This window comes from Dipodomys ordii, unplaced genomic scaffold, assembly GCF_000151885.1.
Source record: "Dipodomys ordii isolate 6190 unplaced genomic scaffold, Dord_2.0 Scaffold14, whole genome shotgun sequence".
Classification (NCBI taxonomy): Eukaryota; Metazoa; Chordata; class Mammalia; order Rodentia; family Heteromyidae; genus Dipodomys; species Dipodomys ordii.
Window position 1 is genome coordinate 1,799,798 of NW_012267230.1, and position 17,581 is coordinate 1,817,378.

At 49.2% G+C, this 17,581-nt stretch overlaps 1 protein-coding gene across 1 annotated transcript in view; it reads right to left on the reverse strand.

Annotated features, from left to right (window-relative positions):
* Window positions 1-17,581, reverse strand: part of Cog7 (component of oligomeric golgi complex 7) — a 50,385-nt gene that overhangs the window by 12,120 nt on the left and 20,684 nt on the right. The window contains exons 6-11 of the mRNA XM_013011163.1: window positions 16,647-16,845; window positions 11,408-11,535; window positions 9,909-10,063; window positions 8,952-9,068; window positions 6,554-6,619; window positions 425-611 (exon numbers count right to left, since the gene is read on the reverse strand). Of these exons, the coding sequence (XP_012866617.1) occupies window positions 425-611; window positions 6,554-6,619; window positions 8,952-9,068; window positions 9,909-10,063; window positions 11,408-11,535; window positions 16,647-16,845 (852 nt within the window). The remainder of the gene's footprint in view (window positions 1-424; window positions 612-6,553; window positions 6,620-8,951; window positions 9,069-9,908; window positions 10,064-11,407; window positions 11,536-16,646; window positions 16,846-17,581) is intronic.

The window sequence follows — 17,581 nt, forward strand, 5'->3', positions numbered from 1 at the left end:
GCTGGGTACTGGTGGCTCAGGTCTGTAAACCTTAGCTACTCAGGAGGCTGAGATCTGAGGATCAATGTTCAAAGCCAGTCTAGACAAGAAAGTCTATGAGACTCTTAATCTCCAATTAGCCACCCACAAGCCAGAAGTGGAGCTGTGGCTCAAGTGGTAGAGTGCTAGCCTTGAGAACAAAAAAAGAAGAAGCTTGGAAGTAGTACCCAGGCCCTGAGTTCAAGCCTCAAAACTACCACCAAAAAAAAAAGGGGGGGGGATTGGGAGTAGAGAGAAAGACCCCACTGTCCAATTCCTCCAGCTCCATCTCAGTGGGTTTCATTGAGTGTAGTTACCGTTGATTAGCTACCTCATATCTCAATATAAATGACAGTGGCGGCAGGCCACACCACAGGCCAGGCCAGAAAGCCTGCAAAATTGATACCTTGAGGTTATAAAGCATCTCCATCAAGCTGGCGTACTCGGTCGGGCTGTCTTTCTGCAGGTAATTGTACTCCTGCCATGGGTTCCGGGCCGAGCTCTTCTTGTCTGCGAGGACGCCCTCCTGAAGGCCAGCCAGGCTCCGAGGGCTGTAGGAGTCGCACAGATACTTCCCAGCAGTGGCCAAAATCCTGAAACCCAAGCCAAGACCATAATGCCTGGAGCTGTCTGCACCGAGGGCTCTCTCTTACCAGAGAGCAGGGCGGAGGCAGCTGGCACCACGTTGAAGGAGGTTGGGGGTTTACTTCCCAATGTGACAGCCAGCCGGCCCCACCATGCGTAGCACTGGGCGCTTGCTCAGTACACCCTTTTTTGCTATATAAGCACCACCAGGTGGAATTGTCAATGCCAGCATGCGCCTACAGACCACTGTGACTGCAGCGACTCACTGCCCTGCACAGCATTGGTGTTCCCTGGCTCTGCAAAGTTGACTTTTGTGCCAGGCACTGGTGGTTGACACCTGTCAATCCTAGCTACTCAGGAAGCTGAGATCTGAGGGTCACAGTTCCAAGCCAGCCTGGGCAGCAAAGTCCATGAGACTCTATCTCCAATAAACTGTTCAAAACAAAACAAAAAAGCTGGAAATCGAGAGATGGCTCAAGTGGTAGAGCACTAGCTTTGATCACAAAAGCTCAGGGACAAAGGTCAGGCCCCGAGTTCCAGCCCACAGCTGACAACAAACCAAAAGAACAGGACAAAGTTGACTTTTGTGGCTTGGGTGCTTCAGAGTTCTACTCAGAGAAGCTGGCACTCCCCGATTCCTCCGAGAAAGACCACCATCTGACTCACCATCTATGGGAGACTCTCCTTTGGGACTGCTGGGGGCTGTGAGCCCGCCCCATGAGCATGCATACCCTGCCACTGAAAGCACTCTGGCTTCCTGTACCTTCCCTTGCCAAGCGGCCTGGCACTGAGGACAGTATCATTAGAAGAGCATGCCATCACAGTCTCAGGACCGTCTGGGATTGTGCCCAGCCCAGCCACCCACCACTCTGGTTTTCATGACACTCATTCAACTGCGCCCCACCCTCCCGCCCCCCACCCTTCCCAGAGCTGTGCTCCTCACACACAGATCCATTTGCTATGGTCTCCCCGCTTCCCCAGGCCAGGGAGGTCCTGCTTCTCCTCCAGGGTCTGGTCCTGGAGCCCCCTCCTCTGTCACACCTGTCCTCATGTCCCCTGGTCCTGACGCCCCTCCAGTCCGAGCACCCCCTGTGGTGCCACGCATGAGCCAGAGGAATCTGCATACCTGAATTTCTAGTACCTAGCAAAGTGCCTGGCACATGGCAGGCACTCAGTAACTATTTGTGAAGCTGGGTACAGATGGTCACACCTTTAATCCCAGCTACTTGGGAGGCTGAGATTGGGAGGATTGTGGTTCTAGGCTAGCTGGGCAGGCCAGTCAAGCCTCCATCTCAACAGAAGAGGCTGGGCATGGTTCCATGAGCCAACCACCCAGCTCTGACGGGAGGAGGCCTACAGTAGGCCAACTGTGGGTCAGGCATGCACTAGGGAGACTGTGAGACCCCATCTCAAAAACAACTAGTGCAGAAAAGGGTCGGAAGCAAGGCTCAGCTGGAGATCCACCGGCCTTGCTAGTGGGAGGCTTTGGGTTCCAACTCTACAGCACCAAAATAATGACACTGTGGAGTGCCATGGGGTCTGCTGACGCAGAAGGCAGGCCCTCAGGCATCAGCTCCTTTGCAGGGTAGTATGATCATGCCTCAGTCTAGGGCAGCTCAGGGAACTGTCAGCTCCCTGCCCCGGTCTGCCATCCATGCCCCACAATATCAGTTCTTGGCAGCACCACCAGCTTCAAATGGCAGAAGTACAACCCCAAACCCGAAAGAACTGACACCATCCACTACCATCACAGTGAAGAGCTCCGGGCTGGGGGGGGGCATTCAGGCCTTGTCTCCAAAGAGCTCAGAGACCAGTGGTGGTGTCTGTGTGTGTCCCAGCACCATCAGCTCCCAACCCCGCCCCTTCTTGATCACGCCAACGTGTGCACTTCTGCTGGATTCCTGAAGCTGCAATCTACTTTACCACCGTTTCCTGGTGAATCACAGATGATCTAACACTGACAATGGGGAACATCCCAACAAGCTCCCCACGGGCTGAAGATCTCATCTGATACACCCAGCCTCCTGCACACTGCAGCTCAGGCCTGCAGCACACTGGCGCAATGACTGTCCCCAGGTGACAAAGGAGGTCGGGGTGGGGCTGTGGCCCTCGGCAACTGTCCAGCATGGCAGGAGGGCAATGCACTAACCCAGCAAAGACATGATTCCAACTATATTAGTATGGTTTCCCCTGAGTGTGTACCTTTTCTGCACTGCCATAAAAGTGAATGCTAAGAATCGAGGAGAAAGCCAGGCATCAATGGCTCACACCTGTAATCCCAGCCACTCAGAAGGCTGAGATGTGAGGCTCAAGGCTGAAAAGCAGCCTAGGCTGGAAAATCTGAGACTCTTATTTCTTATTAACCACCAAAAAGCTGGAAGTAGAGCTGTGGCTCAAGTGGCAAAGTGCCAGCCTTAAATGGAGAAGTCTAAAGGACAGTAACCAGTCCAGACCCCAGTGTCAGTGCACAATGCACGTGCGCACACACACACACATGCACACACACACACACACGCACACATGCACACACACGAAAAGCCATCATGAGAGGCCCAGTCTGTCAGGGCTCCAGCAGAGACTAGAAAAGCCATGCTGCTCCCTGCCCAGGGCACAGGCTGCCACCCAGCCCAGCCTATCCTCAGCCCGCCCCTGTCGGCAGGGGTGACCTGAGGAGCCCGGGAGCCCGTGCCAGCCTGATGGCTGAAGGTGTCCGTGGTGCTGAGGGCTGCCCCGGCCTGCTACCCCATGCAGCCATGTAAGGAGTGGTCCCTGAGAAGTCTGGGTTTTGCAGGTCCATCGATGGGGGAGATAAGGTAAGCTTTACAGGCAGCAGCCACACACGCTCTGTGCGCCCCCAGACGGGAACGCAGATGGTGGCTGTCCCTTTCCAGGCTCAGAGCTCCCAGGATAACATGACCCCTGTCATAGGCTGCCTTGGCCACGCCCAGGCTGCCCCCGTCACACCAAGCGGGCTGTCAGCTTCGCTCCAGGAATACCCAGTGCAGCACCCAGCCCCAGCCCCTCACCCCCTTCCCAGATCCTCCCCCACTGCAGCCTGATGAGGAACAGTGTGTGATACACGCCAGCCTAAGAGAAAGACACTCAGACACTCCCGTGACTCAGGTGACACGAAGGTGCGAGTCAGTGCCTCTCAGACACAGCTATGGTCCTGGGGCTTGAACTCAGGGCCTGAGCGCTGGCTCTGAACGTGTTCCCACAGCTGTTTCTTTTAACCTAAGAGGCTGTTGCTGGACTCAATGGCTTTTGTCCGTAAAGATGGAATGGGAAGAGTGCCCACCTCTTCAGGCACGGGGCGGGAGGGGAGGTTAATGAGTTGATTCATATTAGTCCCTCCAGTCAGCTCAGTGACAGGGAGTGGGAGAGAGACCGGAAGTGACGCAGCCTGTGGAGGAGCATGTTTTAAGGTGAGCAGATTTTCGGGTTTCACTTTGCTTTTCTCTGCGTGTGTGCCTGCAGGGAAACATGAACTCAGGGCCTCTTACTCTTGCTTAGCTTTTTCCATTGAAAGCGCTTACCACTTGAATCACAGCTCTACTTCCAGCTTTTTGCTGGTTAACTGCTGTCTACCAGGCTGGCTTCAAACCTCAATCCTCAGACCTTAGCCTCCTGAGTAAGCAGGATTACGGATGTGAGCCATCGATGCTCAGCTTCAGGTTTTATTCTGAATACTTGTGAATCGCTTTGCTGTCCCTTTTTTCCTCTCCCCTCCCCCACCTCCAGCGCTGGTGATTGAACCCAGGGCCTTGCACATGCTGGGTAAGGACTATACTGCTGAGCTACGGCCCATTTTGATTCTTGCAAGGACAAATACTATTTAAGAAAATGTGATAATGCATTTCTCCCCACTCCACCCCCCCCTTTTTTTTTTAAAGAGACAATCCCACCATACATCTCTTTTAATTATGTAAGAAATTAGCCAGGTGCTCCTGGCTACTCAGGAGGCTGAGACCCATGGATCAAGGTTCAAAGCCAGCCCAGGCAGGTAAGTCTGTAAGACTCTTAGCTCTAGTTAACCCCCCAAAAATGACAAGTGGGACTATGGCTCAAATGGTAGAGCACTAGCCTTGAGCAAAAAGCTCAGGGATGATGCCCAAACCCTGAGTGCAAGCCCCAGGACCAGCATGCACGTGCACAGGCATGTGCACACACACGCACACACACACGCGCGCGCACACACACACACACACACACACACACTATGTAAGAAATCTCCATCCCCTCTTAAGCATCCTCTGAGCATGCACGTGCAGAGGCAGGCACACACACACACACACACACATACACACACACTCACTATGTAAGAAGTCTCCATCCCCTCTTAAGCATCCGCTGAGCTAACCTGGATCCAACCCTAGGCCAGCCCCTGGTAGCAGAGCCCTGTGTGCCTGTGGAGGTGGGCGGCTCACTTAGCTTCTGCTGTTTACACATGACCCACTGCAGGGCTGCGCTGCGTAGGTTTTAGTCACTCTGCCTGGTTTCTGACAGGGGCAACTTAGGAGTTGCAGCAATGACAGCCCCCTCTACTCTGCCCTGACACAGGACTTCACATATCATGAGAGCCCTGCCCCCCCCCGCCCCACGAAAAAGTGCTACATGTGAAGACAGAGAGTCATGACAAGACACTGGGAGGAGAGAGCAAAAGCTGCTTGGGCAGCCCGTCCCGTCCCACTGCCTCCCACAGTCCTGCCACCAAGACGCTGCTCTACCACACAGGGAGGTTCAAGTAAAATGTCTGTAGGAGCCAGGCATGGAGTTCATGCCTGTTATCCAGCACTCGGGAGGCTGAGTCAGGACTACATTGAAAGGCCAGCCTGGGCTGCATAGAGAAACCCAGTGTTTAAAAAAAAAAAAAAAAAAAAGGCACGCCTAGAATCCTAGCTATTCAGCAGGCTGAAATCTGAGCATTACACTTTGAAGCCAACCCCGGGCAGCAAAATCCATGAGCCTCTTTATCTCCATTAAACCACAGAGAAAAAGCTGGAAGTGGTGCTATGGCTCAAGTGGTAGCACACTAGCCTTGAGCACAAAGAAGCTCAGGGACAGGGCCCAGATCCCGAGTTTGAAGCTCCAGGACTGGCAACAAAGAAAAAAGAAAAAAGGGGGGGGGATGGGGAGAAAGAAGAAGAAGAAGAAAAATAATGTGCGTGGAGGGGCTGGGAAGGTGGCCCAATGGTAGAGTGCTTGCCTCGCATGCATGAGGCCCAGGGTTCGATTCCTTAGCACCACATAAGCAGAAAAAGCTAGAAGTGGCGCTGTGGCTCAAGTGGTAAGGCGCTAGCCTTGAGCTGTCCAAGCCCCACACTAATCAAAAAAATAAAATAAAAAATAAAAAAGTGCATGGAACTCCTAGACTACAGAAATCAGTTGAACTAAGGGAATCTGTGAGCCCTTTTCTGAGCTGTCTTGATGGGTCGATGGGTCTTCCAGGGTAACTTAAGCACAGCTGGGGAAGGGACAACACATTTCTCCTAGAGAGCCCCTGTCGGAAAACACACCCCTTGGCACCCCACAGTTCTGCTTTGGATGCAAGGCAGCTGTCTGGAGCCTGACTCACCACTTGCGACACTTTATTTCTCCAGGGAAATTTATTTGGAGCCCAATAACAGCCTTACAAGCAATCAATAGGAGCCCAGCCCATGTATAATTTGGAAACATGGTGTACTGTTTCCTCATTTAGACTGAGACCTCCATACCTAACCAAATTTACGTGAGCACTGCCAAGTAGGATGGAGCCTTGCCCTTCTTCAGTGGCTCAATAAATGTTTAATGATGACAATAATGACACCTCATGTCTGGGGACAGACAGTTCCTGGGCCCCGTGGCTTCTAGACCATATATTTCCCTTGGAGTGCTGTGTACTAGATCAAGTTCCTCCCAATCCAGAACCCCAGGCGTAAGGTGGAGGGCAGGGAGGCCGCCCCTCTCCTACCTGTTTGCTAGCTGCTGCTCAAAGTCCCCACACTGCCGCAAGAGCTCTCCACAGGTGGCTATTATCCTAAACAAAACAGAAAAAGCACTTCAAGTTCAAGTGCCTGGAATGCCAACATTTACAGGGCAAACACTGTCTCATTCATAAAAATTCTAAGTATTCACTCCTCCTGGTGCCACTGGGCTCTGGGAACCGTGTTAACCACTTGCTGGCCCACGGCTAAGCTGTCATTAGTTGGTGGTTAATGTAAAAGGTAAATGTCTGTCCTTTCCAATATCCTCCCAGGTAGGGTCGCTTCCAATAACTGACATTTTCAACACACTGAGGAGATTTGCCTTTGAGAAGCAAGGTTAGGAATACTTTTTATTTAAATGTTTAAGTTAAGGGCTGGGAATGTGGCTTAATGGTAGAGTGCTTGCCTAGCATACATGAAGCCCTGGTTCGATTCCTCAGTACCACCTACACAGAAAAAGCCAGAAGTGGCACTGTGACTCAAGTGGTAAGAGTAGCTTTGACTGGCAATAAACAAACAAACAAATGTTTCAAAAGGTATTGACCTATTATCTTTGGATGCCTGCTATCTGCAACACTAGACCTGTTACTTGGTATTCCATGTCTCTTCTCCACTCTCCTAAAAGGCAGATGGAGACTAGGTCATTTGTGCCTCAGAGATCAGCCTGGGTGATGGGCTGTGTGTGCCATTCATACGCCTTTAATTCTCAGGTGACTCTGTGCCAGGTCTCAAGCTGTAGTGGCTACTGAGTCCTTCAACGCTGAGCTCATAATAATGTCAGGACAAATCCAAGGATTAAAAAAAATATTTCAGGCCTAGTTAATGTTTAACTTCCTCTAAAAGGGCCTGTCATCACCAGGGTATCTGAGCATTCCATCATAAGAAAGGTTTATGAGAAAGTAAAATATTCCATTTGCCTTTGGCACAACACAGCTAATGTACGCAGACTATTTCCCCACATGCCAAGTCACCAATCGGTAACGGGGGTTGCAAGCTAGCATCTAGAACATTGAAAGTCCATAAAGCAATGGCCTGAAGTCCTTAGATCTTCTCTGACAGTCTCAGCGGGTCATGATCACCCAGAAAAGTAGAGGTGACGCAGGCGGGCCCCACGGCTGGAGGTCAGGCAAAAAAATGCAAGTGGGGGCAGTGGGCCATGTGCAGAGCAGCTTGTATCTTTGGAATGTAGACCCGTGAAGAATGGTTTGAAAGAAACTTTGAGATTTGTGTATCACCTGAAGAATGTAGTTGTTGGGCTACTTGGGAAGAGAAAAGTACAGAGCCAGGCCTAGTGGAGTGCAGGGACAAACTGACAGTTTGGCTCACTTAGACTATGGCTTTCAGTTACAGAGGAAATCAGAATTCTGTGGCCAGGCATTCATGGCTCATCATCCCAACTAATCAAGAGGCTGAGATCTGAGAATCCCAGCTCAAAGCTAGGTCTGGCAAAAATGTCCATGAGACTCTTATTTCCAGTTAACTACCAAAATGCCAGAAGTGGAGGTATAGCTCAAGTAACAGAGTGCCGGCCCTGAGTTAAAAAGCTAAAGGACAGTGCCCAGGCCCTGGAGTTCAAGCCCCAGGACTGGCACAAAAGCAAACAAACACAAGAGATCTGGATTGGGTTAATCTGGTTTTAAAATGTTGGCAATGAATCCCAATTGCTTCCAAATGTTATGATCAAAAAAAGCATGACTGTGGGACAGACCTGCTAGCCTGCCTTCTCTGGCTGGATGTGTTCAAGGGCCAAACCTCCTAAGGTCGCTGCTGGGGGAAGGGCAGCAGGGTGTCCACTATGGGCCCAGGATGGCGAGGACTAAGTCAGAATCTGACCAGTCACTCAATGCCTTTCAGACAGACACATAGCCCTGCCTCACGGCTTAGCCCTGTGCGTCTCAGATCACCAGAGCCTTGCTAAGTGGGAGAATCCCATACCACATAGAAAAACTTGAAACTTGAAGTCAAAACCCAAGATGAGGCATTCAGAAGGCACTTTAAAAAACAGTTCAAGTGAAAGCCGGGCACTGGTGGCTCACACCTGTCGTCCTAGCTACTCAGGAGGCTGAGATCTGAGGACTACAGTTCAAAGCCAGCCTGGGCAAGAAAAATCCATGAGACTCTTTATCTCCAATGAACCACCAGAAAACCAGAGTGGCACTGTGGCTCAAGTGGTAAAGCACTCAGCTTGAGCTGAATTGCTCAAGGACCGCGACCAGGCCTGGAGTTCAAGCCCCACAACCAACAACAACAACAACAAAAATGAAATAGAAAAGGATAATGAAAGAGAAACATGAATGCCTTCTCAGGCCACTTGCTTCCTGCACACACAATGCCAGCACAGTGGTGTTTGCTACATCAGCCCACGCTGAAGTCATGCCCCGTTACCTGATGGAATTCTGAAACGCCGTCCAGTCTTCCTGGAACAGGGAGCTGGGAGGGATGTCATCCAGTTTGCACTTCTTCCGGATGGACTGGAGTGCATTGGTGAAATCTGACACATACCTAGGGGAAGGGAGGAAGGACAGATCTGGGCACACCCACAATCCCACAGCTGTGAACAGACTGCTAAAAGCCTTGAGAAGGTTTTTCAAGGCTCCCAACCCTTAGGAACATGAATGAAAAACATGTCCATGTGACAGACCATCTTAATCATATGGAAGGGCAACAGGAGAGGTACGGAATGCTAGGGCTGATGGTTCAACGGCCATAATGCTAGCTACTCAGGAGGCTGAGATCTGAGGGTTGCAGTTCAAAGCCAGCTCTGACAGGAAAGTCTGTGAGGCTTTTATCTCCAATGAACCACCAGAAAACTGGAAGTGGAGCTGTGGTTCAAGTGGTAGGGCACCATCCTTGAATGAAAAAAGTGAAGTACGGCACCTAGGCCCCAAATTCAAATCCCAGTACTGGCTCAAAAAACCGAAACACAAAGGCAGAGTACTGAAAGCTGTTCTCTGCTGTACAATCCAGACCCAAAGATCTGCTATTCTTCTCTTTGCAGAAAAAGCTTTCGAAAATATATTCCATTGTTTTCAGTTCTTTCTCACATGGTGTACTAGTAGCCTTTGCATCGTGCTACAACTGCTTTTCACTTTGTAGTGTTTTTGAGCTCCACCTGCATCATTATGTGCAGAGTTCCTCTGTGAATATCTCGTTTGCTGAGGAATGGCTGAACCCTAGAGGAGAAACACTGGGTTGCTTCAAATCTATCTTTGTGATCCGTACTGCAGTGGACATCCGTAAAAACGTCCTGGGGCTCAGATGCAGGAATACAGAACATGCGTTCAAATGGCTCAGCCGCCACCCTCCAGAAGGCCCAGCCCCATCCCCGCGCCCTGGCCTTACTTGGCAAAGAGGGATTTCAGGGCTGTCAGCAGGCCACAGGTTCCCAGGCCATTGGTGAACTGGGCACATCGGTCGACAGCTGCAGATGCCAGGCTGAAGAGCTTGTTCACGGAGTGGCTCAGCTCCTGCACACAGTCAATGACTTCCCCGTGCTCCTGCAGTGATGCCCACCAGCGGGAGTCGCATCAGACTCCAGTAGCCCAGGACAGGCAATATTAAGACAATGGAGGGGCTGGGGATGTGGCTTAGTGGTAGAGTGCTTGCCTGGCATGTGGAAAACCCCAGGTTCAATTCCTCAGTAACCCATAAACAGAAAAGGCTGGAAGTGGTGCTGTGGTTCAAGTGTTAGAGTGTTTTTGTTTTGGTGTGCTAGTCCTGGGGCTTGAACTCAGAGCCTGGGCGTTGTCCCTGGGATTCTTTTTTTTCTCAAGGCTAGTGATCGACCACTTGAGACACAGCTCCATTTCTGGCTTTTTCTGAGTAGTTTATTGGAGAATAGTCTCACAAACCTTCCTACCCAGCCCAGCTTCAAACTGTGATCCTCAGATCTCAGCCTGTAGAGTAGCTAGGATTACAGGCTTGCGCAACTGCACTCAGCCACCCTGGAGTTTTTAATTCCTTCCCTCTTTCTTCTGTGCTAGAGACCACACTTTGTCACCGAAGCTCTCAAGCTATGATTCAAATTCCCCCTATTAGGCACTCCAGAATGGACCAGGAAAATGCTTCCTTCCCAGGTAAGAATGTAACCGGAATGGAACAGACTTTCTAGGTTTGTCCCTAGAAAATAGGAAAAATGGCAAGAGGCAATGGACCTTTACCAGCTCAGATCAAAGCTTATGTGGCCACTCCCCTCCTGCCACACAACCTTAAATGACTTGAGCCCAACAGACATCGTCTGAGACAGAGATGGCCTGTCCCTCTGTGTCCTGGGGCCCACACGGTGCCCCTGGCCCACAGCAGTGTCCTTGAACACTAAGCTCCTCCTGTGTACTATTTCTAAATTTCATGTTCTCTATAAAGTAAAGGCCTCTTTAGGAAGAAATTGCTAAACCCATGGTAGGTAACAAATTCTCTTTTCTAGATCTCTAGTGGGAATGTGTGTGTGTGTGTGCGCGCGCACGCGTGCGTGCATTCACACATGAGCATGAATGCATGCACCAGTACTGGGGCTTGAACTCAGGGCCAGAGCACTGTTCCTGAGCTTTTTATGCTCAAGGTTAGTACTCTACCATTTGAGCCACAGTTCCACTTCCAGCTTTTTGCTGGTTAATTGAAGAAAAGTCTCACGGACTTTTCTGCCCAGGCTGGCTTCTAGCCATAATCCTGAGATCTCAATAACAAGCGTGAGCCACCAGCACCGGGCTTTTAGTGGTGATTCTAAATGAGTATGTGGTCACTCCCATACTCTCATTTTACAGTTAGTCAGAAGCCCTCCCGGCCCTCCGGGGTACGCTGAGGGCCTGGCACACAGAGCGCTCCCTGGTGGCCAGCGGCCTTACCAGTGGCACAGCGCTGATCTGGATGAGGAGGTTGCTCTCTTCTAGGCTGCCATACTTCAGCTGGTAGGGTTTGTAAGGCCCATACACCGCATCCACCAGCTCCACCACTTTCACCAGGTTGTACTCATCTGTAAGGGATCAGACATCAAAGAACAAACAGTGAAGGCAACAGGCTAGAACTTGTCCTATTCTGTCTTTGGGGTGACTGTATTTACTTCATCTGCTTTTAATGCTCGTGGAAGCTTCTTTAATCGTCTCTTCAAAAAGCATCTCCAGAAAGCTGGCTTTGTGTGTTGCCTGCTGAAAGCACATTATTATAAAGACTCCAGCCTCATAGTCTCCTAACCTGTCCCTTCCCATGCAAACTCTTGTCAGGGACACACACAAAACTGCTACTGAATGCTGAGCACTGGCAACCCATGCCTAGAGCCTTAGCGATTCAGGAGGCTGAGGTCTGAGGATTATGGTTTGAAGTCAGCCCAGACAAGAAAGTTCATCTCTAATTTATCAGCCAAAGCCAGAAGTGGGGCTGCTGCTCAAGTTGGAGAGTGCTAGCCTTGATTGAAAAAAGCTAAGGGACAGCACCTAGGCCCTGAGTTGAAGCTCCAATACCTGTGTTAAAAAAATTTTTAAGCCCGGTGCCAGTGGCTCACGCCTGTAATCCTAGCTAGCTAGTCAGGAGGCTGAGATCTGAGGATCGAGGTTCAAAGCCAGCCCGGGCAGGAGACTCTGTGAGACTCTTATCTCCAATAAACCACCAGAAAACCCGGAAGTGGTGCTGTAGCTCAAGTGGTAGAGCGCTTGCCTTGAGCTGAAGAGCTGAGGGATAGCGCTCAGGCCCAGAGTTCAAGCCCCACGACCAAAAAAAAAAAATTTTTTTTTAAAGACACCCTGGCTTCTGACAGGTTAATAAAAGGATCTGTCTGCCTGGGATAACTTTGAACTGAGATCTTCACATTTCAGGCTTTGGAGCAGCTAGGACTACAGGCATGAGCTACCAGCACCTGCCCAGAGTCTACTTACAATTGAGTGAATAAAAATATTTCATTATCCAGAATGCAGCCATAGAAAATTACATGTGGCATGCACATATTCTCTTCTCTCCCCCCCCACCCCCCACTCACACATACACACAGAGCTGAAATACAGGAAACTCACTGAATGCTGAGAGAATGCCATCGAGGGGATTATTCTGCTAAAATATAGTATATGAACATGTAATATGCCATGGTGAATCTCCCTGGTATGACATACACTAAAAATATGAATGACAAGAGAACAAAGCAGGCTCCGTTGGGGATGGGAGAGTATGATCCAGTACTTTAAATGCACATATGAAGAAAACGGAACAATCACACCTGCTGAAATGGCTTTAAGGGGGAGAGCAGAAATGAGTTTGGTGAGTAGACCGTATGCATGTATGGGAATGTCACAGTGAAACCCTATTGTAATGTATGCTAACACAAAATTCCTTGAAAAAAAAAAAGAGGTAAAAAGAACAAGTGGTATTAAATTTGATTCAGAAGTAAACTAGCCATTTTTGTTTTTAAACCAAAACAAGATTTTGTTTGGGTTTTTTTGTGGAGATAGGGTTTTTCTGGCCTTAAAGTCACTACGTACTCTAGTTGGCCTTGAAATAAAAAACTCTCCTGCCTTAGCCTCCAGGGTGCTGGGATTACAGATTACAGCCATCATACATGGCTTCATCTAGGCTTTTTAAAATAATAATAATTTTGACAACAAATGCAACAGTGGTACTCACTAGACACCATGCTGAAAATGAATTACATAACTTTTGGGGGGGGCGGGGGTCCGGTCGTGGGGCCTGAACTCTGGGTCTGGGCGCTGTCCCTCAGCTCTTCAGGTCAAGGCTAGCGCTCTACCACTTGAGCCACAGCACCACTTCCAGCTTTTTTCTTTTTTGCTTATGTGGTACTGGGGAATCGAACCCAGGGCCTCATGCATACAAGGCAAGCGCTCTACCACTGAGCCACCTTCCCAGCCCTGAATTACATAACTGATAGGTGGGGATGGGTAGGAAAAACTGGGAGAGAGAGAGAGAAGGGATGACAGTGTCCAAAAAGAAATGTACTCTTTACCTGACTTATGGAACTATAACCCCTCTGAACATCACCTTTATAATAACAATAAAAATAATTCTGACACCAATAAGAATAGTAACAATGGGGGGAGGGCGGGGGGAGGCTGGGAAGGGATGAGAAGGGTAAACAAAGGAGGAGGCTACAATGCTTGATAAGAAATGTATTCACTATCTTGCCCATGTAATTATAACCCCTCTGTACAGTATTTTCACAATAAAAAATAAAATTAAAAAAAATAAATTTAAAAAAAGAATAGTAACAATGGATCATAACACATTGAATTTTTTTAAAACCATGAGTTTGTAGTGATAATAAAGAGAAAACCAGATGTTAGTAACGTGTACTTAAAATTCTAGCATTTGGAAGGCTGAAACAAGAGGATCTTCTATTTGAGGACAGTCTGGACTACACAGCAAGACTCTGTCTCAAAAATAAACTGAAAAGAAGAAATGAGAGAGTGAAGACAAGAAGGTGTTCCCTCTACAAAATGCCACAGAATAAGAGTTAAGAAATCTGTTTCATAATCAACAATGTAAGAAGTTATCAATGGAGGCTAAAGTAAATGCCGCTTAGGGAATGAGACAGTCCTGTAAGCTCAGTGTCTGGCTCCATACTTAATAATGCCCCAAATCACATGCACCACATGGTTAATCTAGCCTGTCACTAACAGCTGGACAGCCTGTGCCTCCTGAAGCAATACAATCTATGCACTGGTGTCAGCGCAAGACTTTTGCCAAAAAAATGTCTGATCTAAATCTAGGAATGAGGAAGAGATGGACAACTGAAAACTTGGGGCCGTCCTATGGGAAAATGACCCTGTCTTCTTCACAAATGGCAATGAAATGCCTGCTGGAGATGAAGAGAGATGGAAGAGACGGGCAGCCTAGCATGACCATCCACACATTGCATCTCAGCTGTAACGGCATCTCAGAACCGGGAGAGTAAGAGCACTGACGGTATCACAGACAATACGGAATCAGTATTAAAAAAGTTCTCGTTGTGATAATGGCAATAAAACATTCTACTAAAGACACAAAATCCCAGCACTGGTGGCTGAGTCAGAAGAATCATGAGTTCAGGGACAGCCTGAGGTACATAATGAGAAATTTGACTCAAAAAACTGATATACAAGCTGGGCGCCAGTGGCTCATGCCTGTAATCCTAGCTACTCAGGAGGCTGAGATCTGAGGATCGCGGTTCAAAGCCAGCCCGGGCAGGAAAGACCGTGAGACCCTTATCTCCAATAAACCACCAGAAAACCGGAAGTGGTGCTGTAGCTCAAGTGGTAGAGCGCTCGCCTTGAGCTGAAGAGCTGAGGGACAGCACCCAGGCCCAGAGTTCAAGCCCCACACCGACAAGAAAAAAAACACCTCATATACAAACTCTATTGGGATGGTAGACTGATGATTTTTTTTAATCCTTCCTTGTATTTTCAGATTTTTCTATAATAAATACATATTGTAACCAGGCACAGTAGCCCACACTTCTAATACGAAAATACTTGAGAAACTAAGATAAGGAAGATTATGATTCAAGGCCAGCCTGGGCAATACAGTTCATAAGACCCCATTCTCAGTCAATAAAATATCTGGGCATAGTGGGATGAACTTGTTATCTCAGCTATGCAGATAGTAGGACAGAAGGATCATGGGGCAGCCAAAAAAGCAAAACCCTATTTAAAAAGTGACCAAAAGAAGGACTAAAAAAAAAAGTTGGCAAGTATGGCTCAGCAGTAGAGCACCAGCCTAGCAAGAGTGAGGTGAGGGCCTGAGTTCAAACCCCAGTAGTATACAATAAATAAATACATATATACACGCTGCTTACTGATCATAAAGTCAACCTATATTTGTGTGTGTCTATGTGTGTGTGCACGCACGCGCGCACACACATACACACACATACACACACACACACACACACACACACACACACACGTGCGCACAACAGGCCTGGGGCTTGAACTCAAGAGCCTGGATGTCCCTGAACTTTTTTTTTCCCCTCAAGCCTCGTGCTCTACCATTTGAAGAAGCAGAAAGGTCCCCTGTCCCACTCTGCTTTGGCAGGACTCAGGGCTCAACATTCCTGAGCCACTTGCACCCGGGCAGCCCCTGACATCCACTGTGCCTCTCCCAGTACTGGGGCCTGGCCAGGGAGTATGCCAAAAATACCTGTGAATCACCAGGAACCCGAACAATAAATACACTCCCTGGGAATGTCCAGGTAATTAAACACAAGGTAATTAAGGAGAGTAACTATTAAATAAACGGAGTCAGTGACACACGGCAGCCACATGGCAGAACGGGGACCTTCCTGAAGCCATTTCCTGATTTGCCAACAGCATACGTCAGGAGGGCAACACTGACACTTGATGAGGCTTCCACATGGATGTGAACAGCTGGCAAGAGCCACAGACCAGATGTGCTGACCCAGAAGGGAAGGACAAGTGTTTTGCTCCTAGTTGGCCTTGGAGAACCTCCATTCCCTCCAGCCCAGCCCTCCTAGCCCGGCTCCCCTGTCCTGCAAGCCTGCTGAAGTCCTTCCAAAAACTGCCCTGTGTACCCAGTGCCTGGGAAGATGGGGCCTGAGACAATACACTAAACACCATTTCCCCCAGGGTAATGTTCCCATGGAAAAGCCTTATGTATGTGTGGGGAAGATCATCACTACTCTGACCCCCTCTTTCTTCATCTCGTGTGTGTGTGTGTGTGTGTGTGTGTGTGTGTGTGTGTGTGTGTTGCTATTAGAGGTTGAACTCAAGGTCTGGGAATAGTCCCTGAAAGTGCGGAAGATTAGAGGTTGAACTCAAGGTCTGGGAATAGTCCCTGAAAGTGTTCTATCACTTGAACTCAAGGGCTAGGCACCGTCCCTGAGGGTGCTCTACCACTTGAGCCACAGCTCTATTTCCAGCTTTTTGCTGATGCATTAGAGGTAAGAGTCTCGTATACTTTCCTGCCTGGCCTGGCTTCAAACTGTGATCCTCCTATTCAGCCTTCTGAGGTAGCTAGGTTTACAGACATGAGCCACCAGCGTTCATGGACACCACCTCAGAATATTGTGCCCAGGCCCCAGAAGCCTCCACATGAGTGAGCGGAGTGAAGACAAGCCAGAGAGGAGGGGAGACATGACTCCTCACTCACGTGGGTGGGGAAGAAGAGCCATCTCCAGTGCCTTGGCGAAGTGGGCGGTAGTATCGTAGAACTCCAGCAGCTTGCTGAGCTCCAGCTCGGGCCCCGCCCGCTCCACCCCGGCGCTGAGGCACCCGGGCAAGGAGGGCACCAGGGCCCCCAGGGTCTGAATCAGCAGCACCGTCACCACCTCGTGGGGATTTTTGAAAACCTGCAGAGGGAGAAATGGATGAGCTTGGGTAGCATCCAAGTACACGTGCCTCAAAGAAACGAATGGCCCTGATCAGCTGGGCTGGAGCTGCAAGCTTAAGAGGGCTCAGGAAGGAGGGGGGCACACTGGCAATATCACAGCTGCCACTGGCCAGAATGCTGTTTGCAGATTTATGGACTATTCTCCTGTAGCATTTAACTGACTAGAAAGAACTTGAGAAGGGAAGGATGGAGACGCTACGTGGCCAGGTAAAAAGTGAGGAATGGAGATGGAATAAAAGGAGCAATGCACTGAAGGAGAGCTGGAAGCATCTGTCCACAAACCCACAGTCAGCCCTGCACCACTGCTACCCAACACGAGCCTTCTGTCTCGATGGATTCTCACAGCATCAGCAGGAAAGGAGTATCTAGAGTCTTCCATTCTGAACTCACTGACAGCCTCTCTCCCCATTCCATGTACGCTAGCTCTGTTGGACTAACTCAAATCATGTCAGCCCATTCAGAGGGGCCTCACACACACCCCAGGTTGAGTAAATTACTGTAATGACGTATCTCAAACACATATGAACAATGAAATAAAATATATGAACTGCTTTAGGCAAATCTAAGGCCAAAAAAGGTATAAATTTGCCACCAATAAAATTCAGTTTGGGGCCAGGTGCTGTTGGCTCACACATGTAATTGTAGCTACTAAGGAGGCTGAGATCATGGTTCAAAGCCAGCCCAGGAGGAAAGTC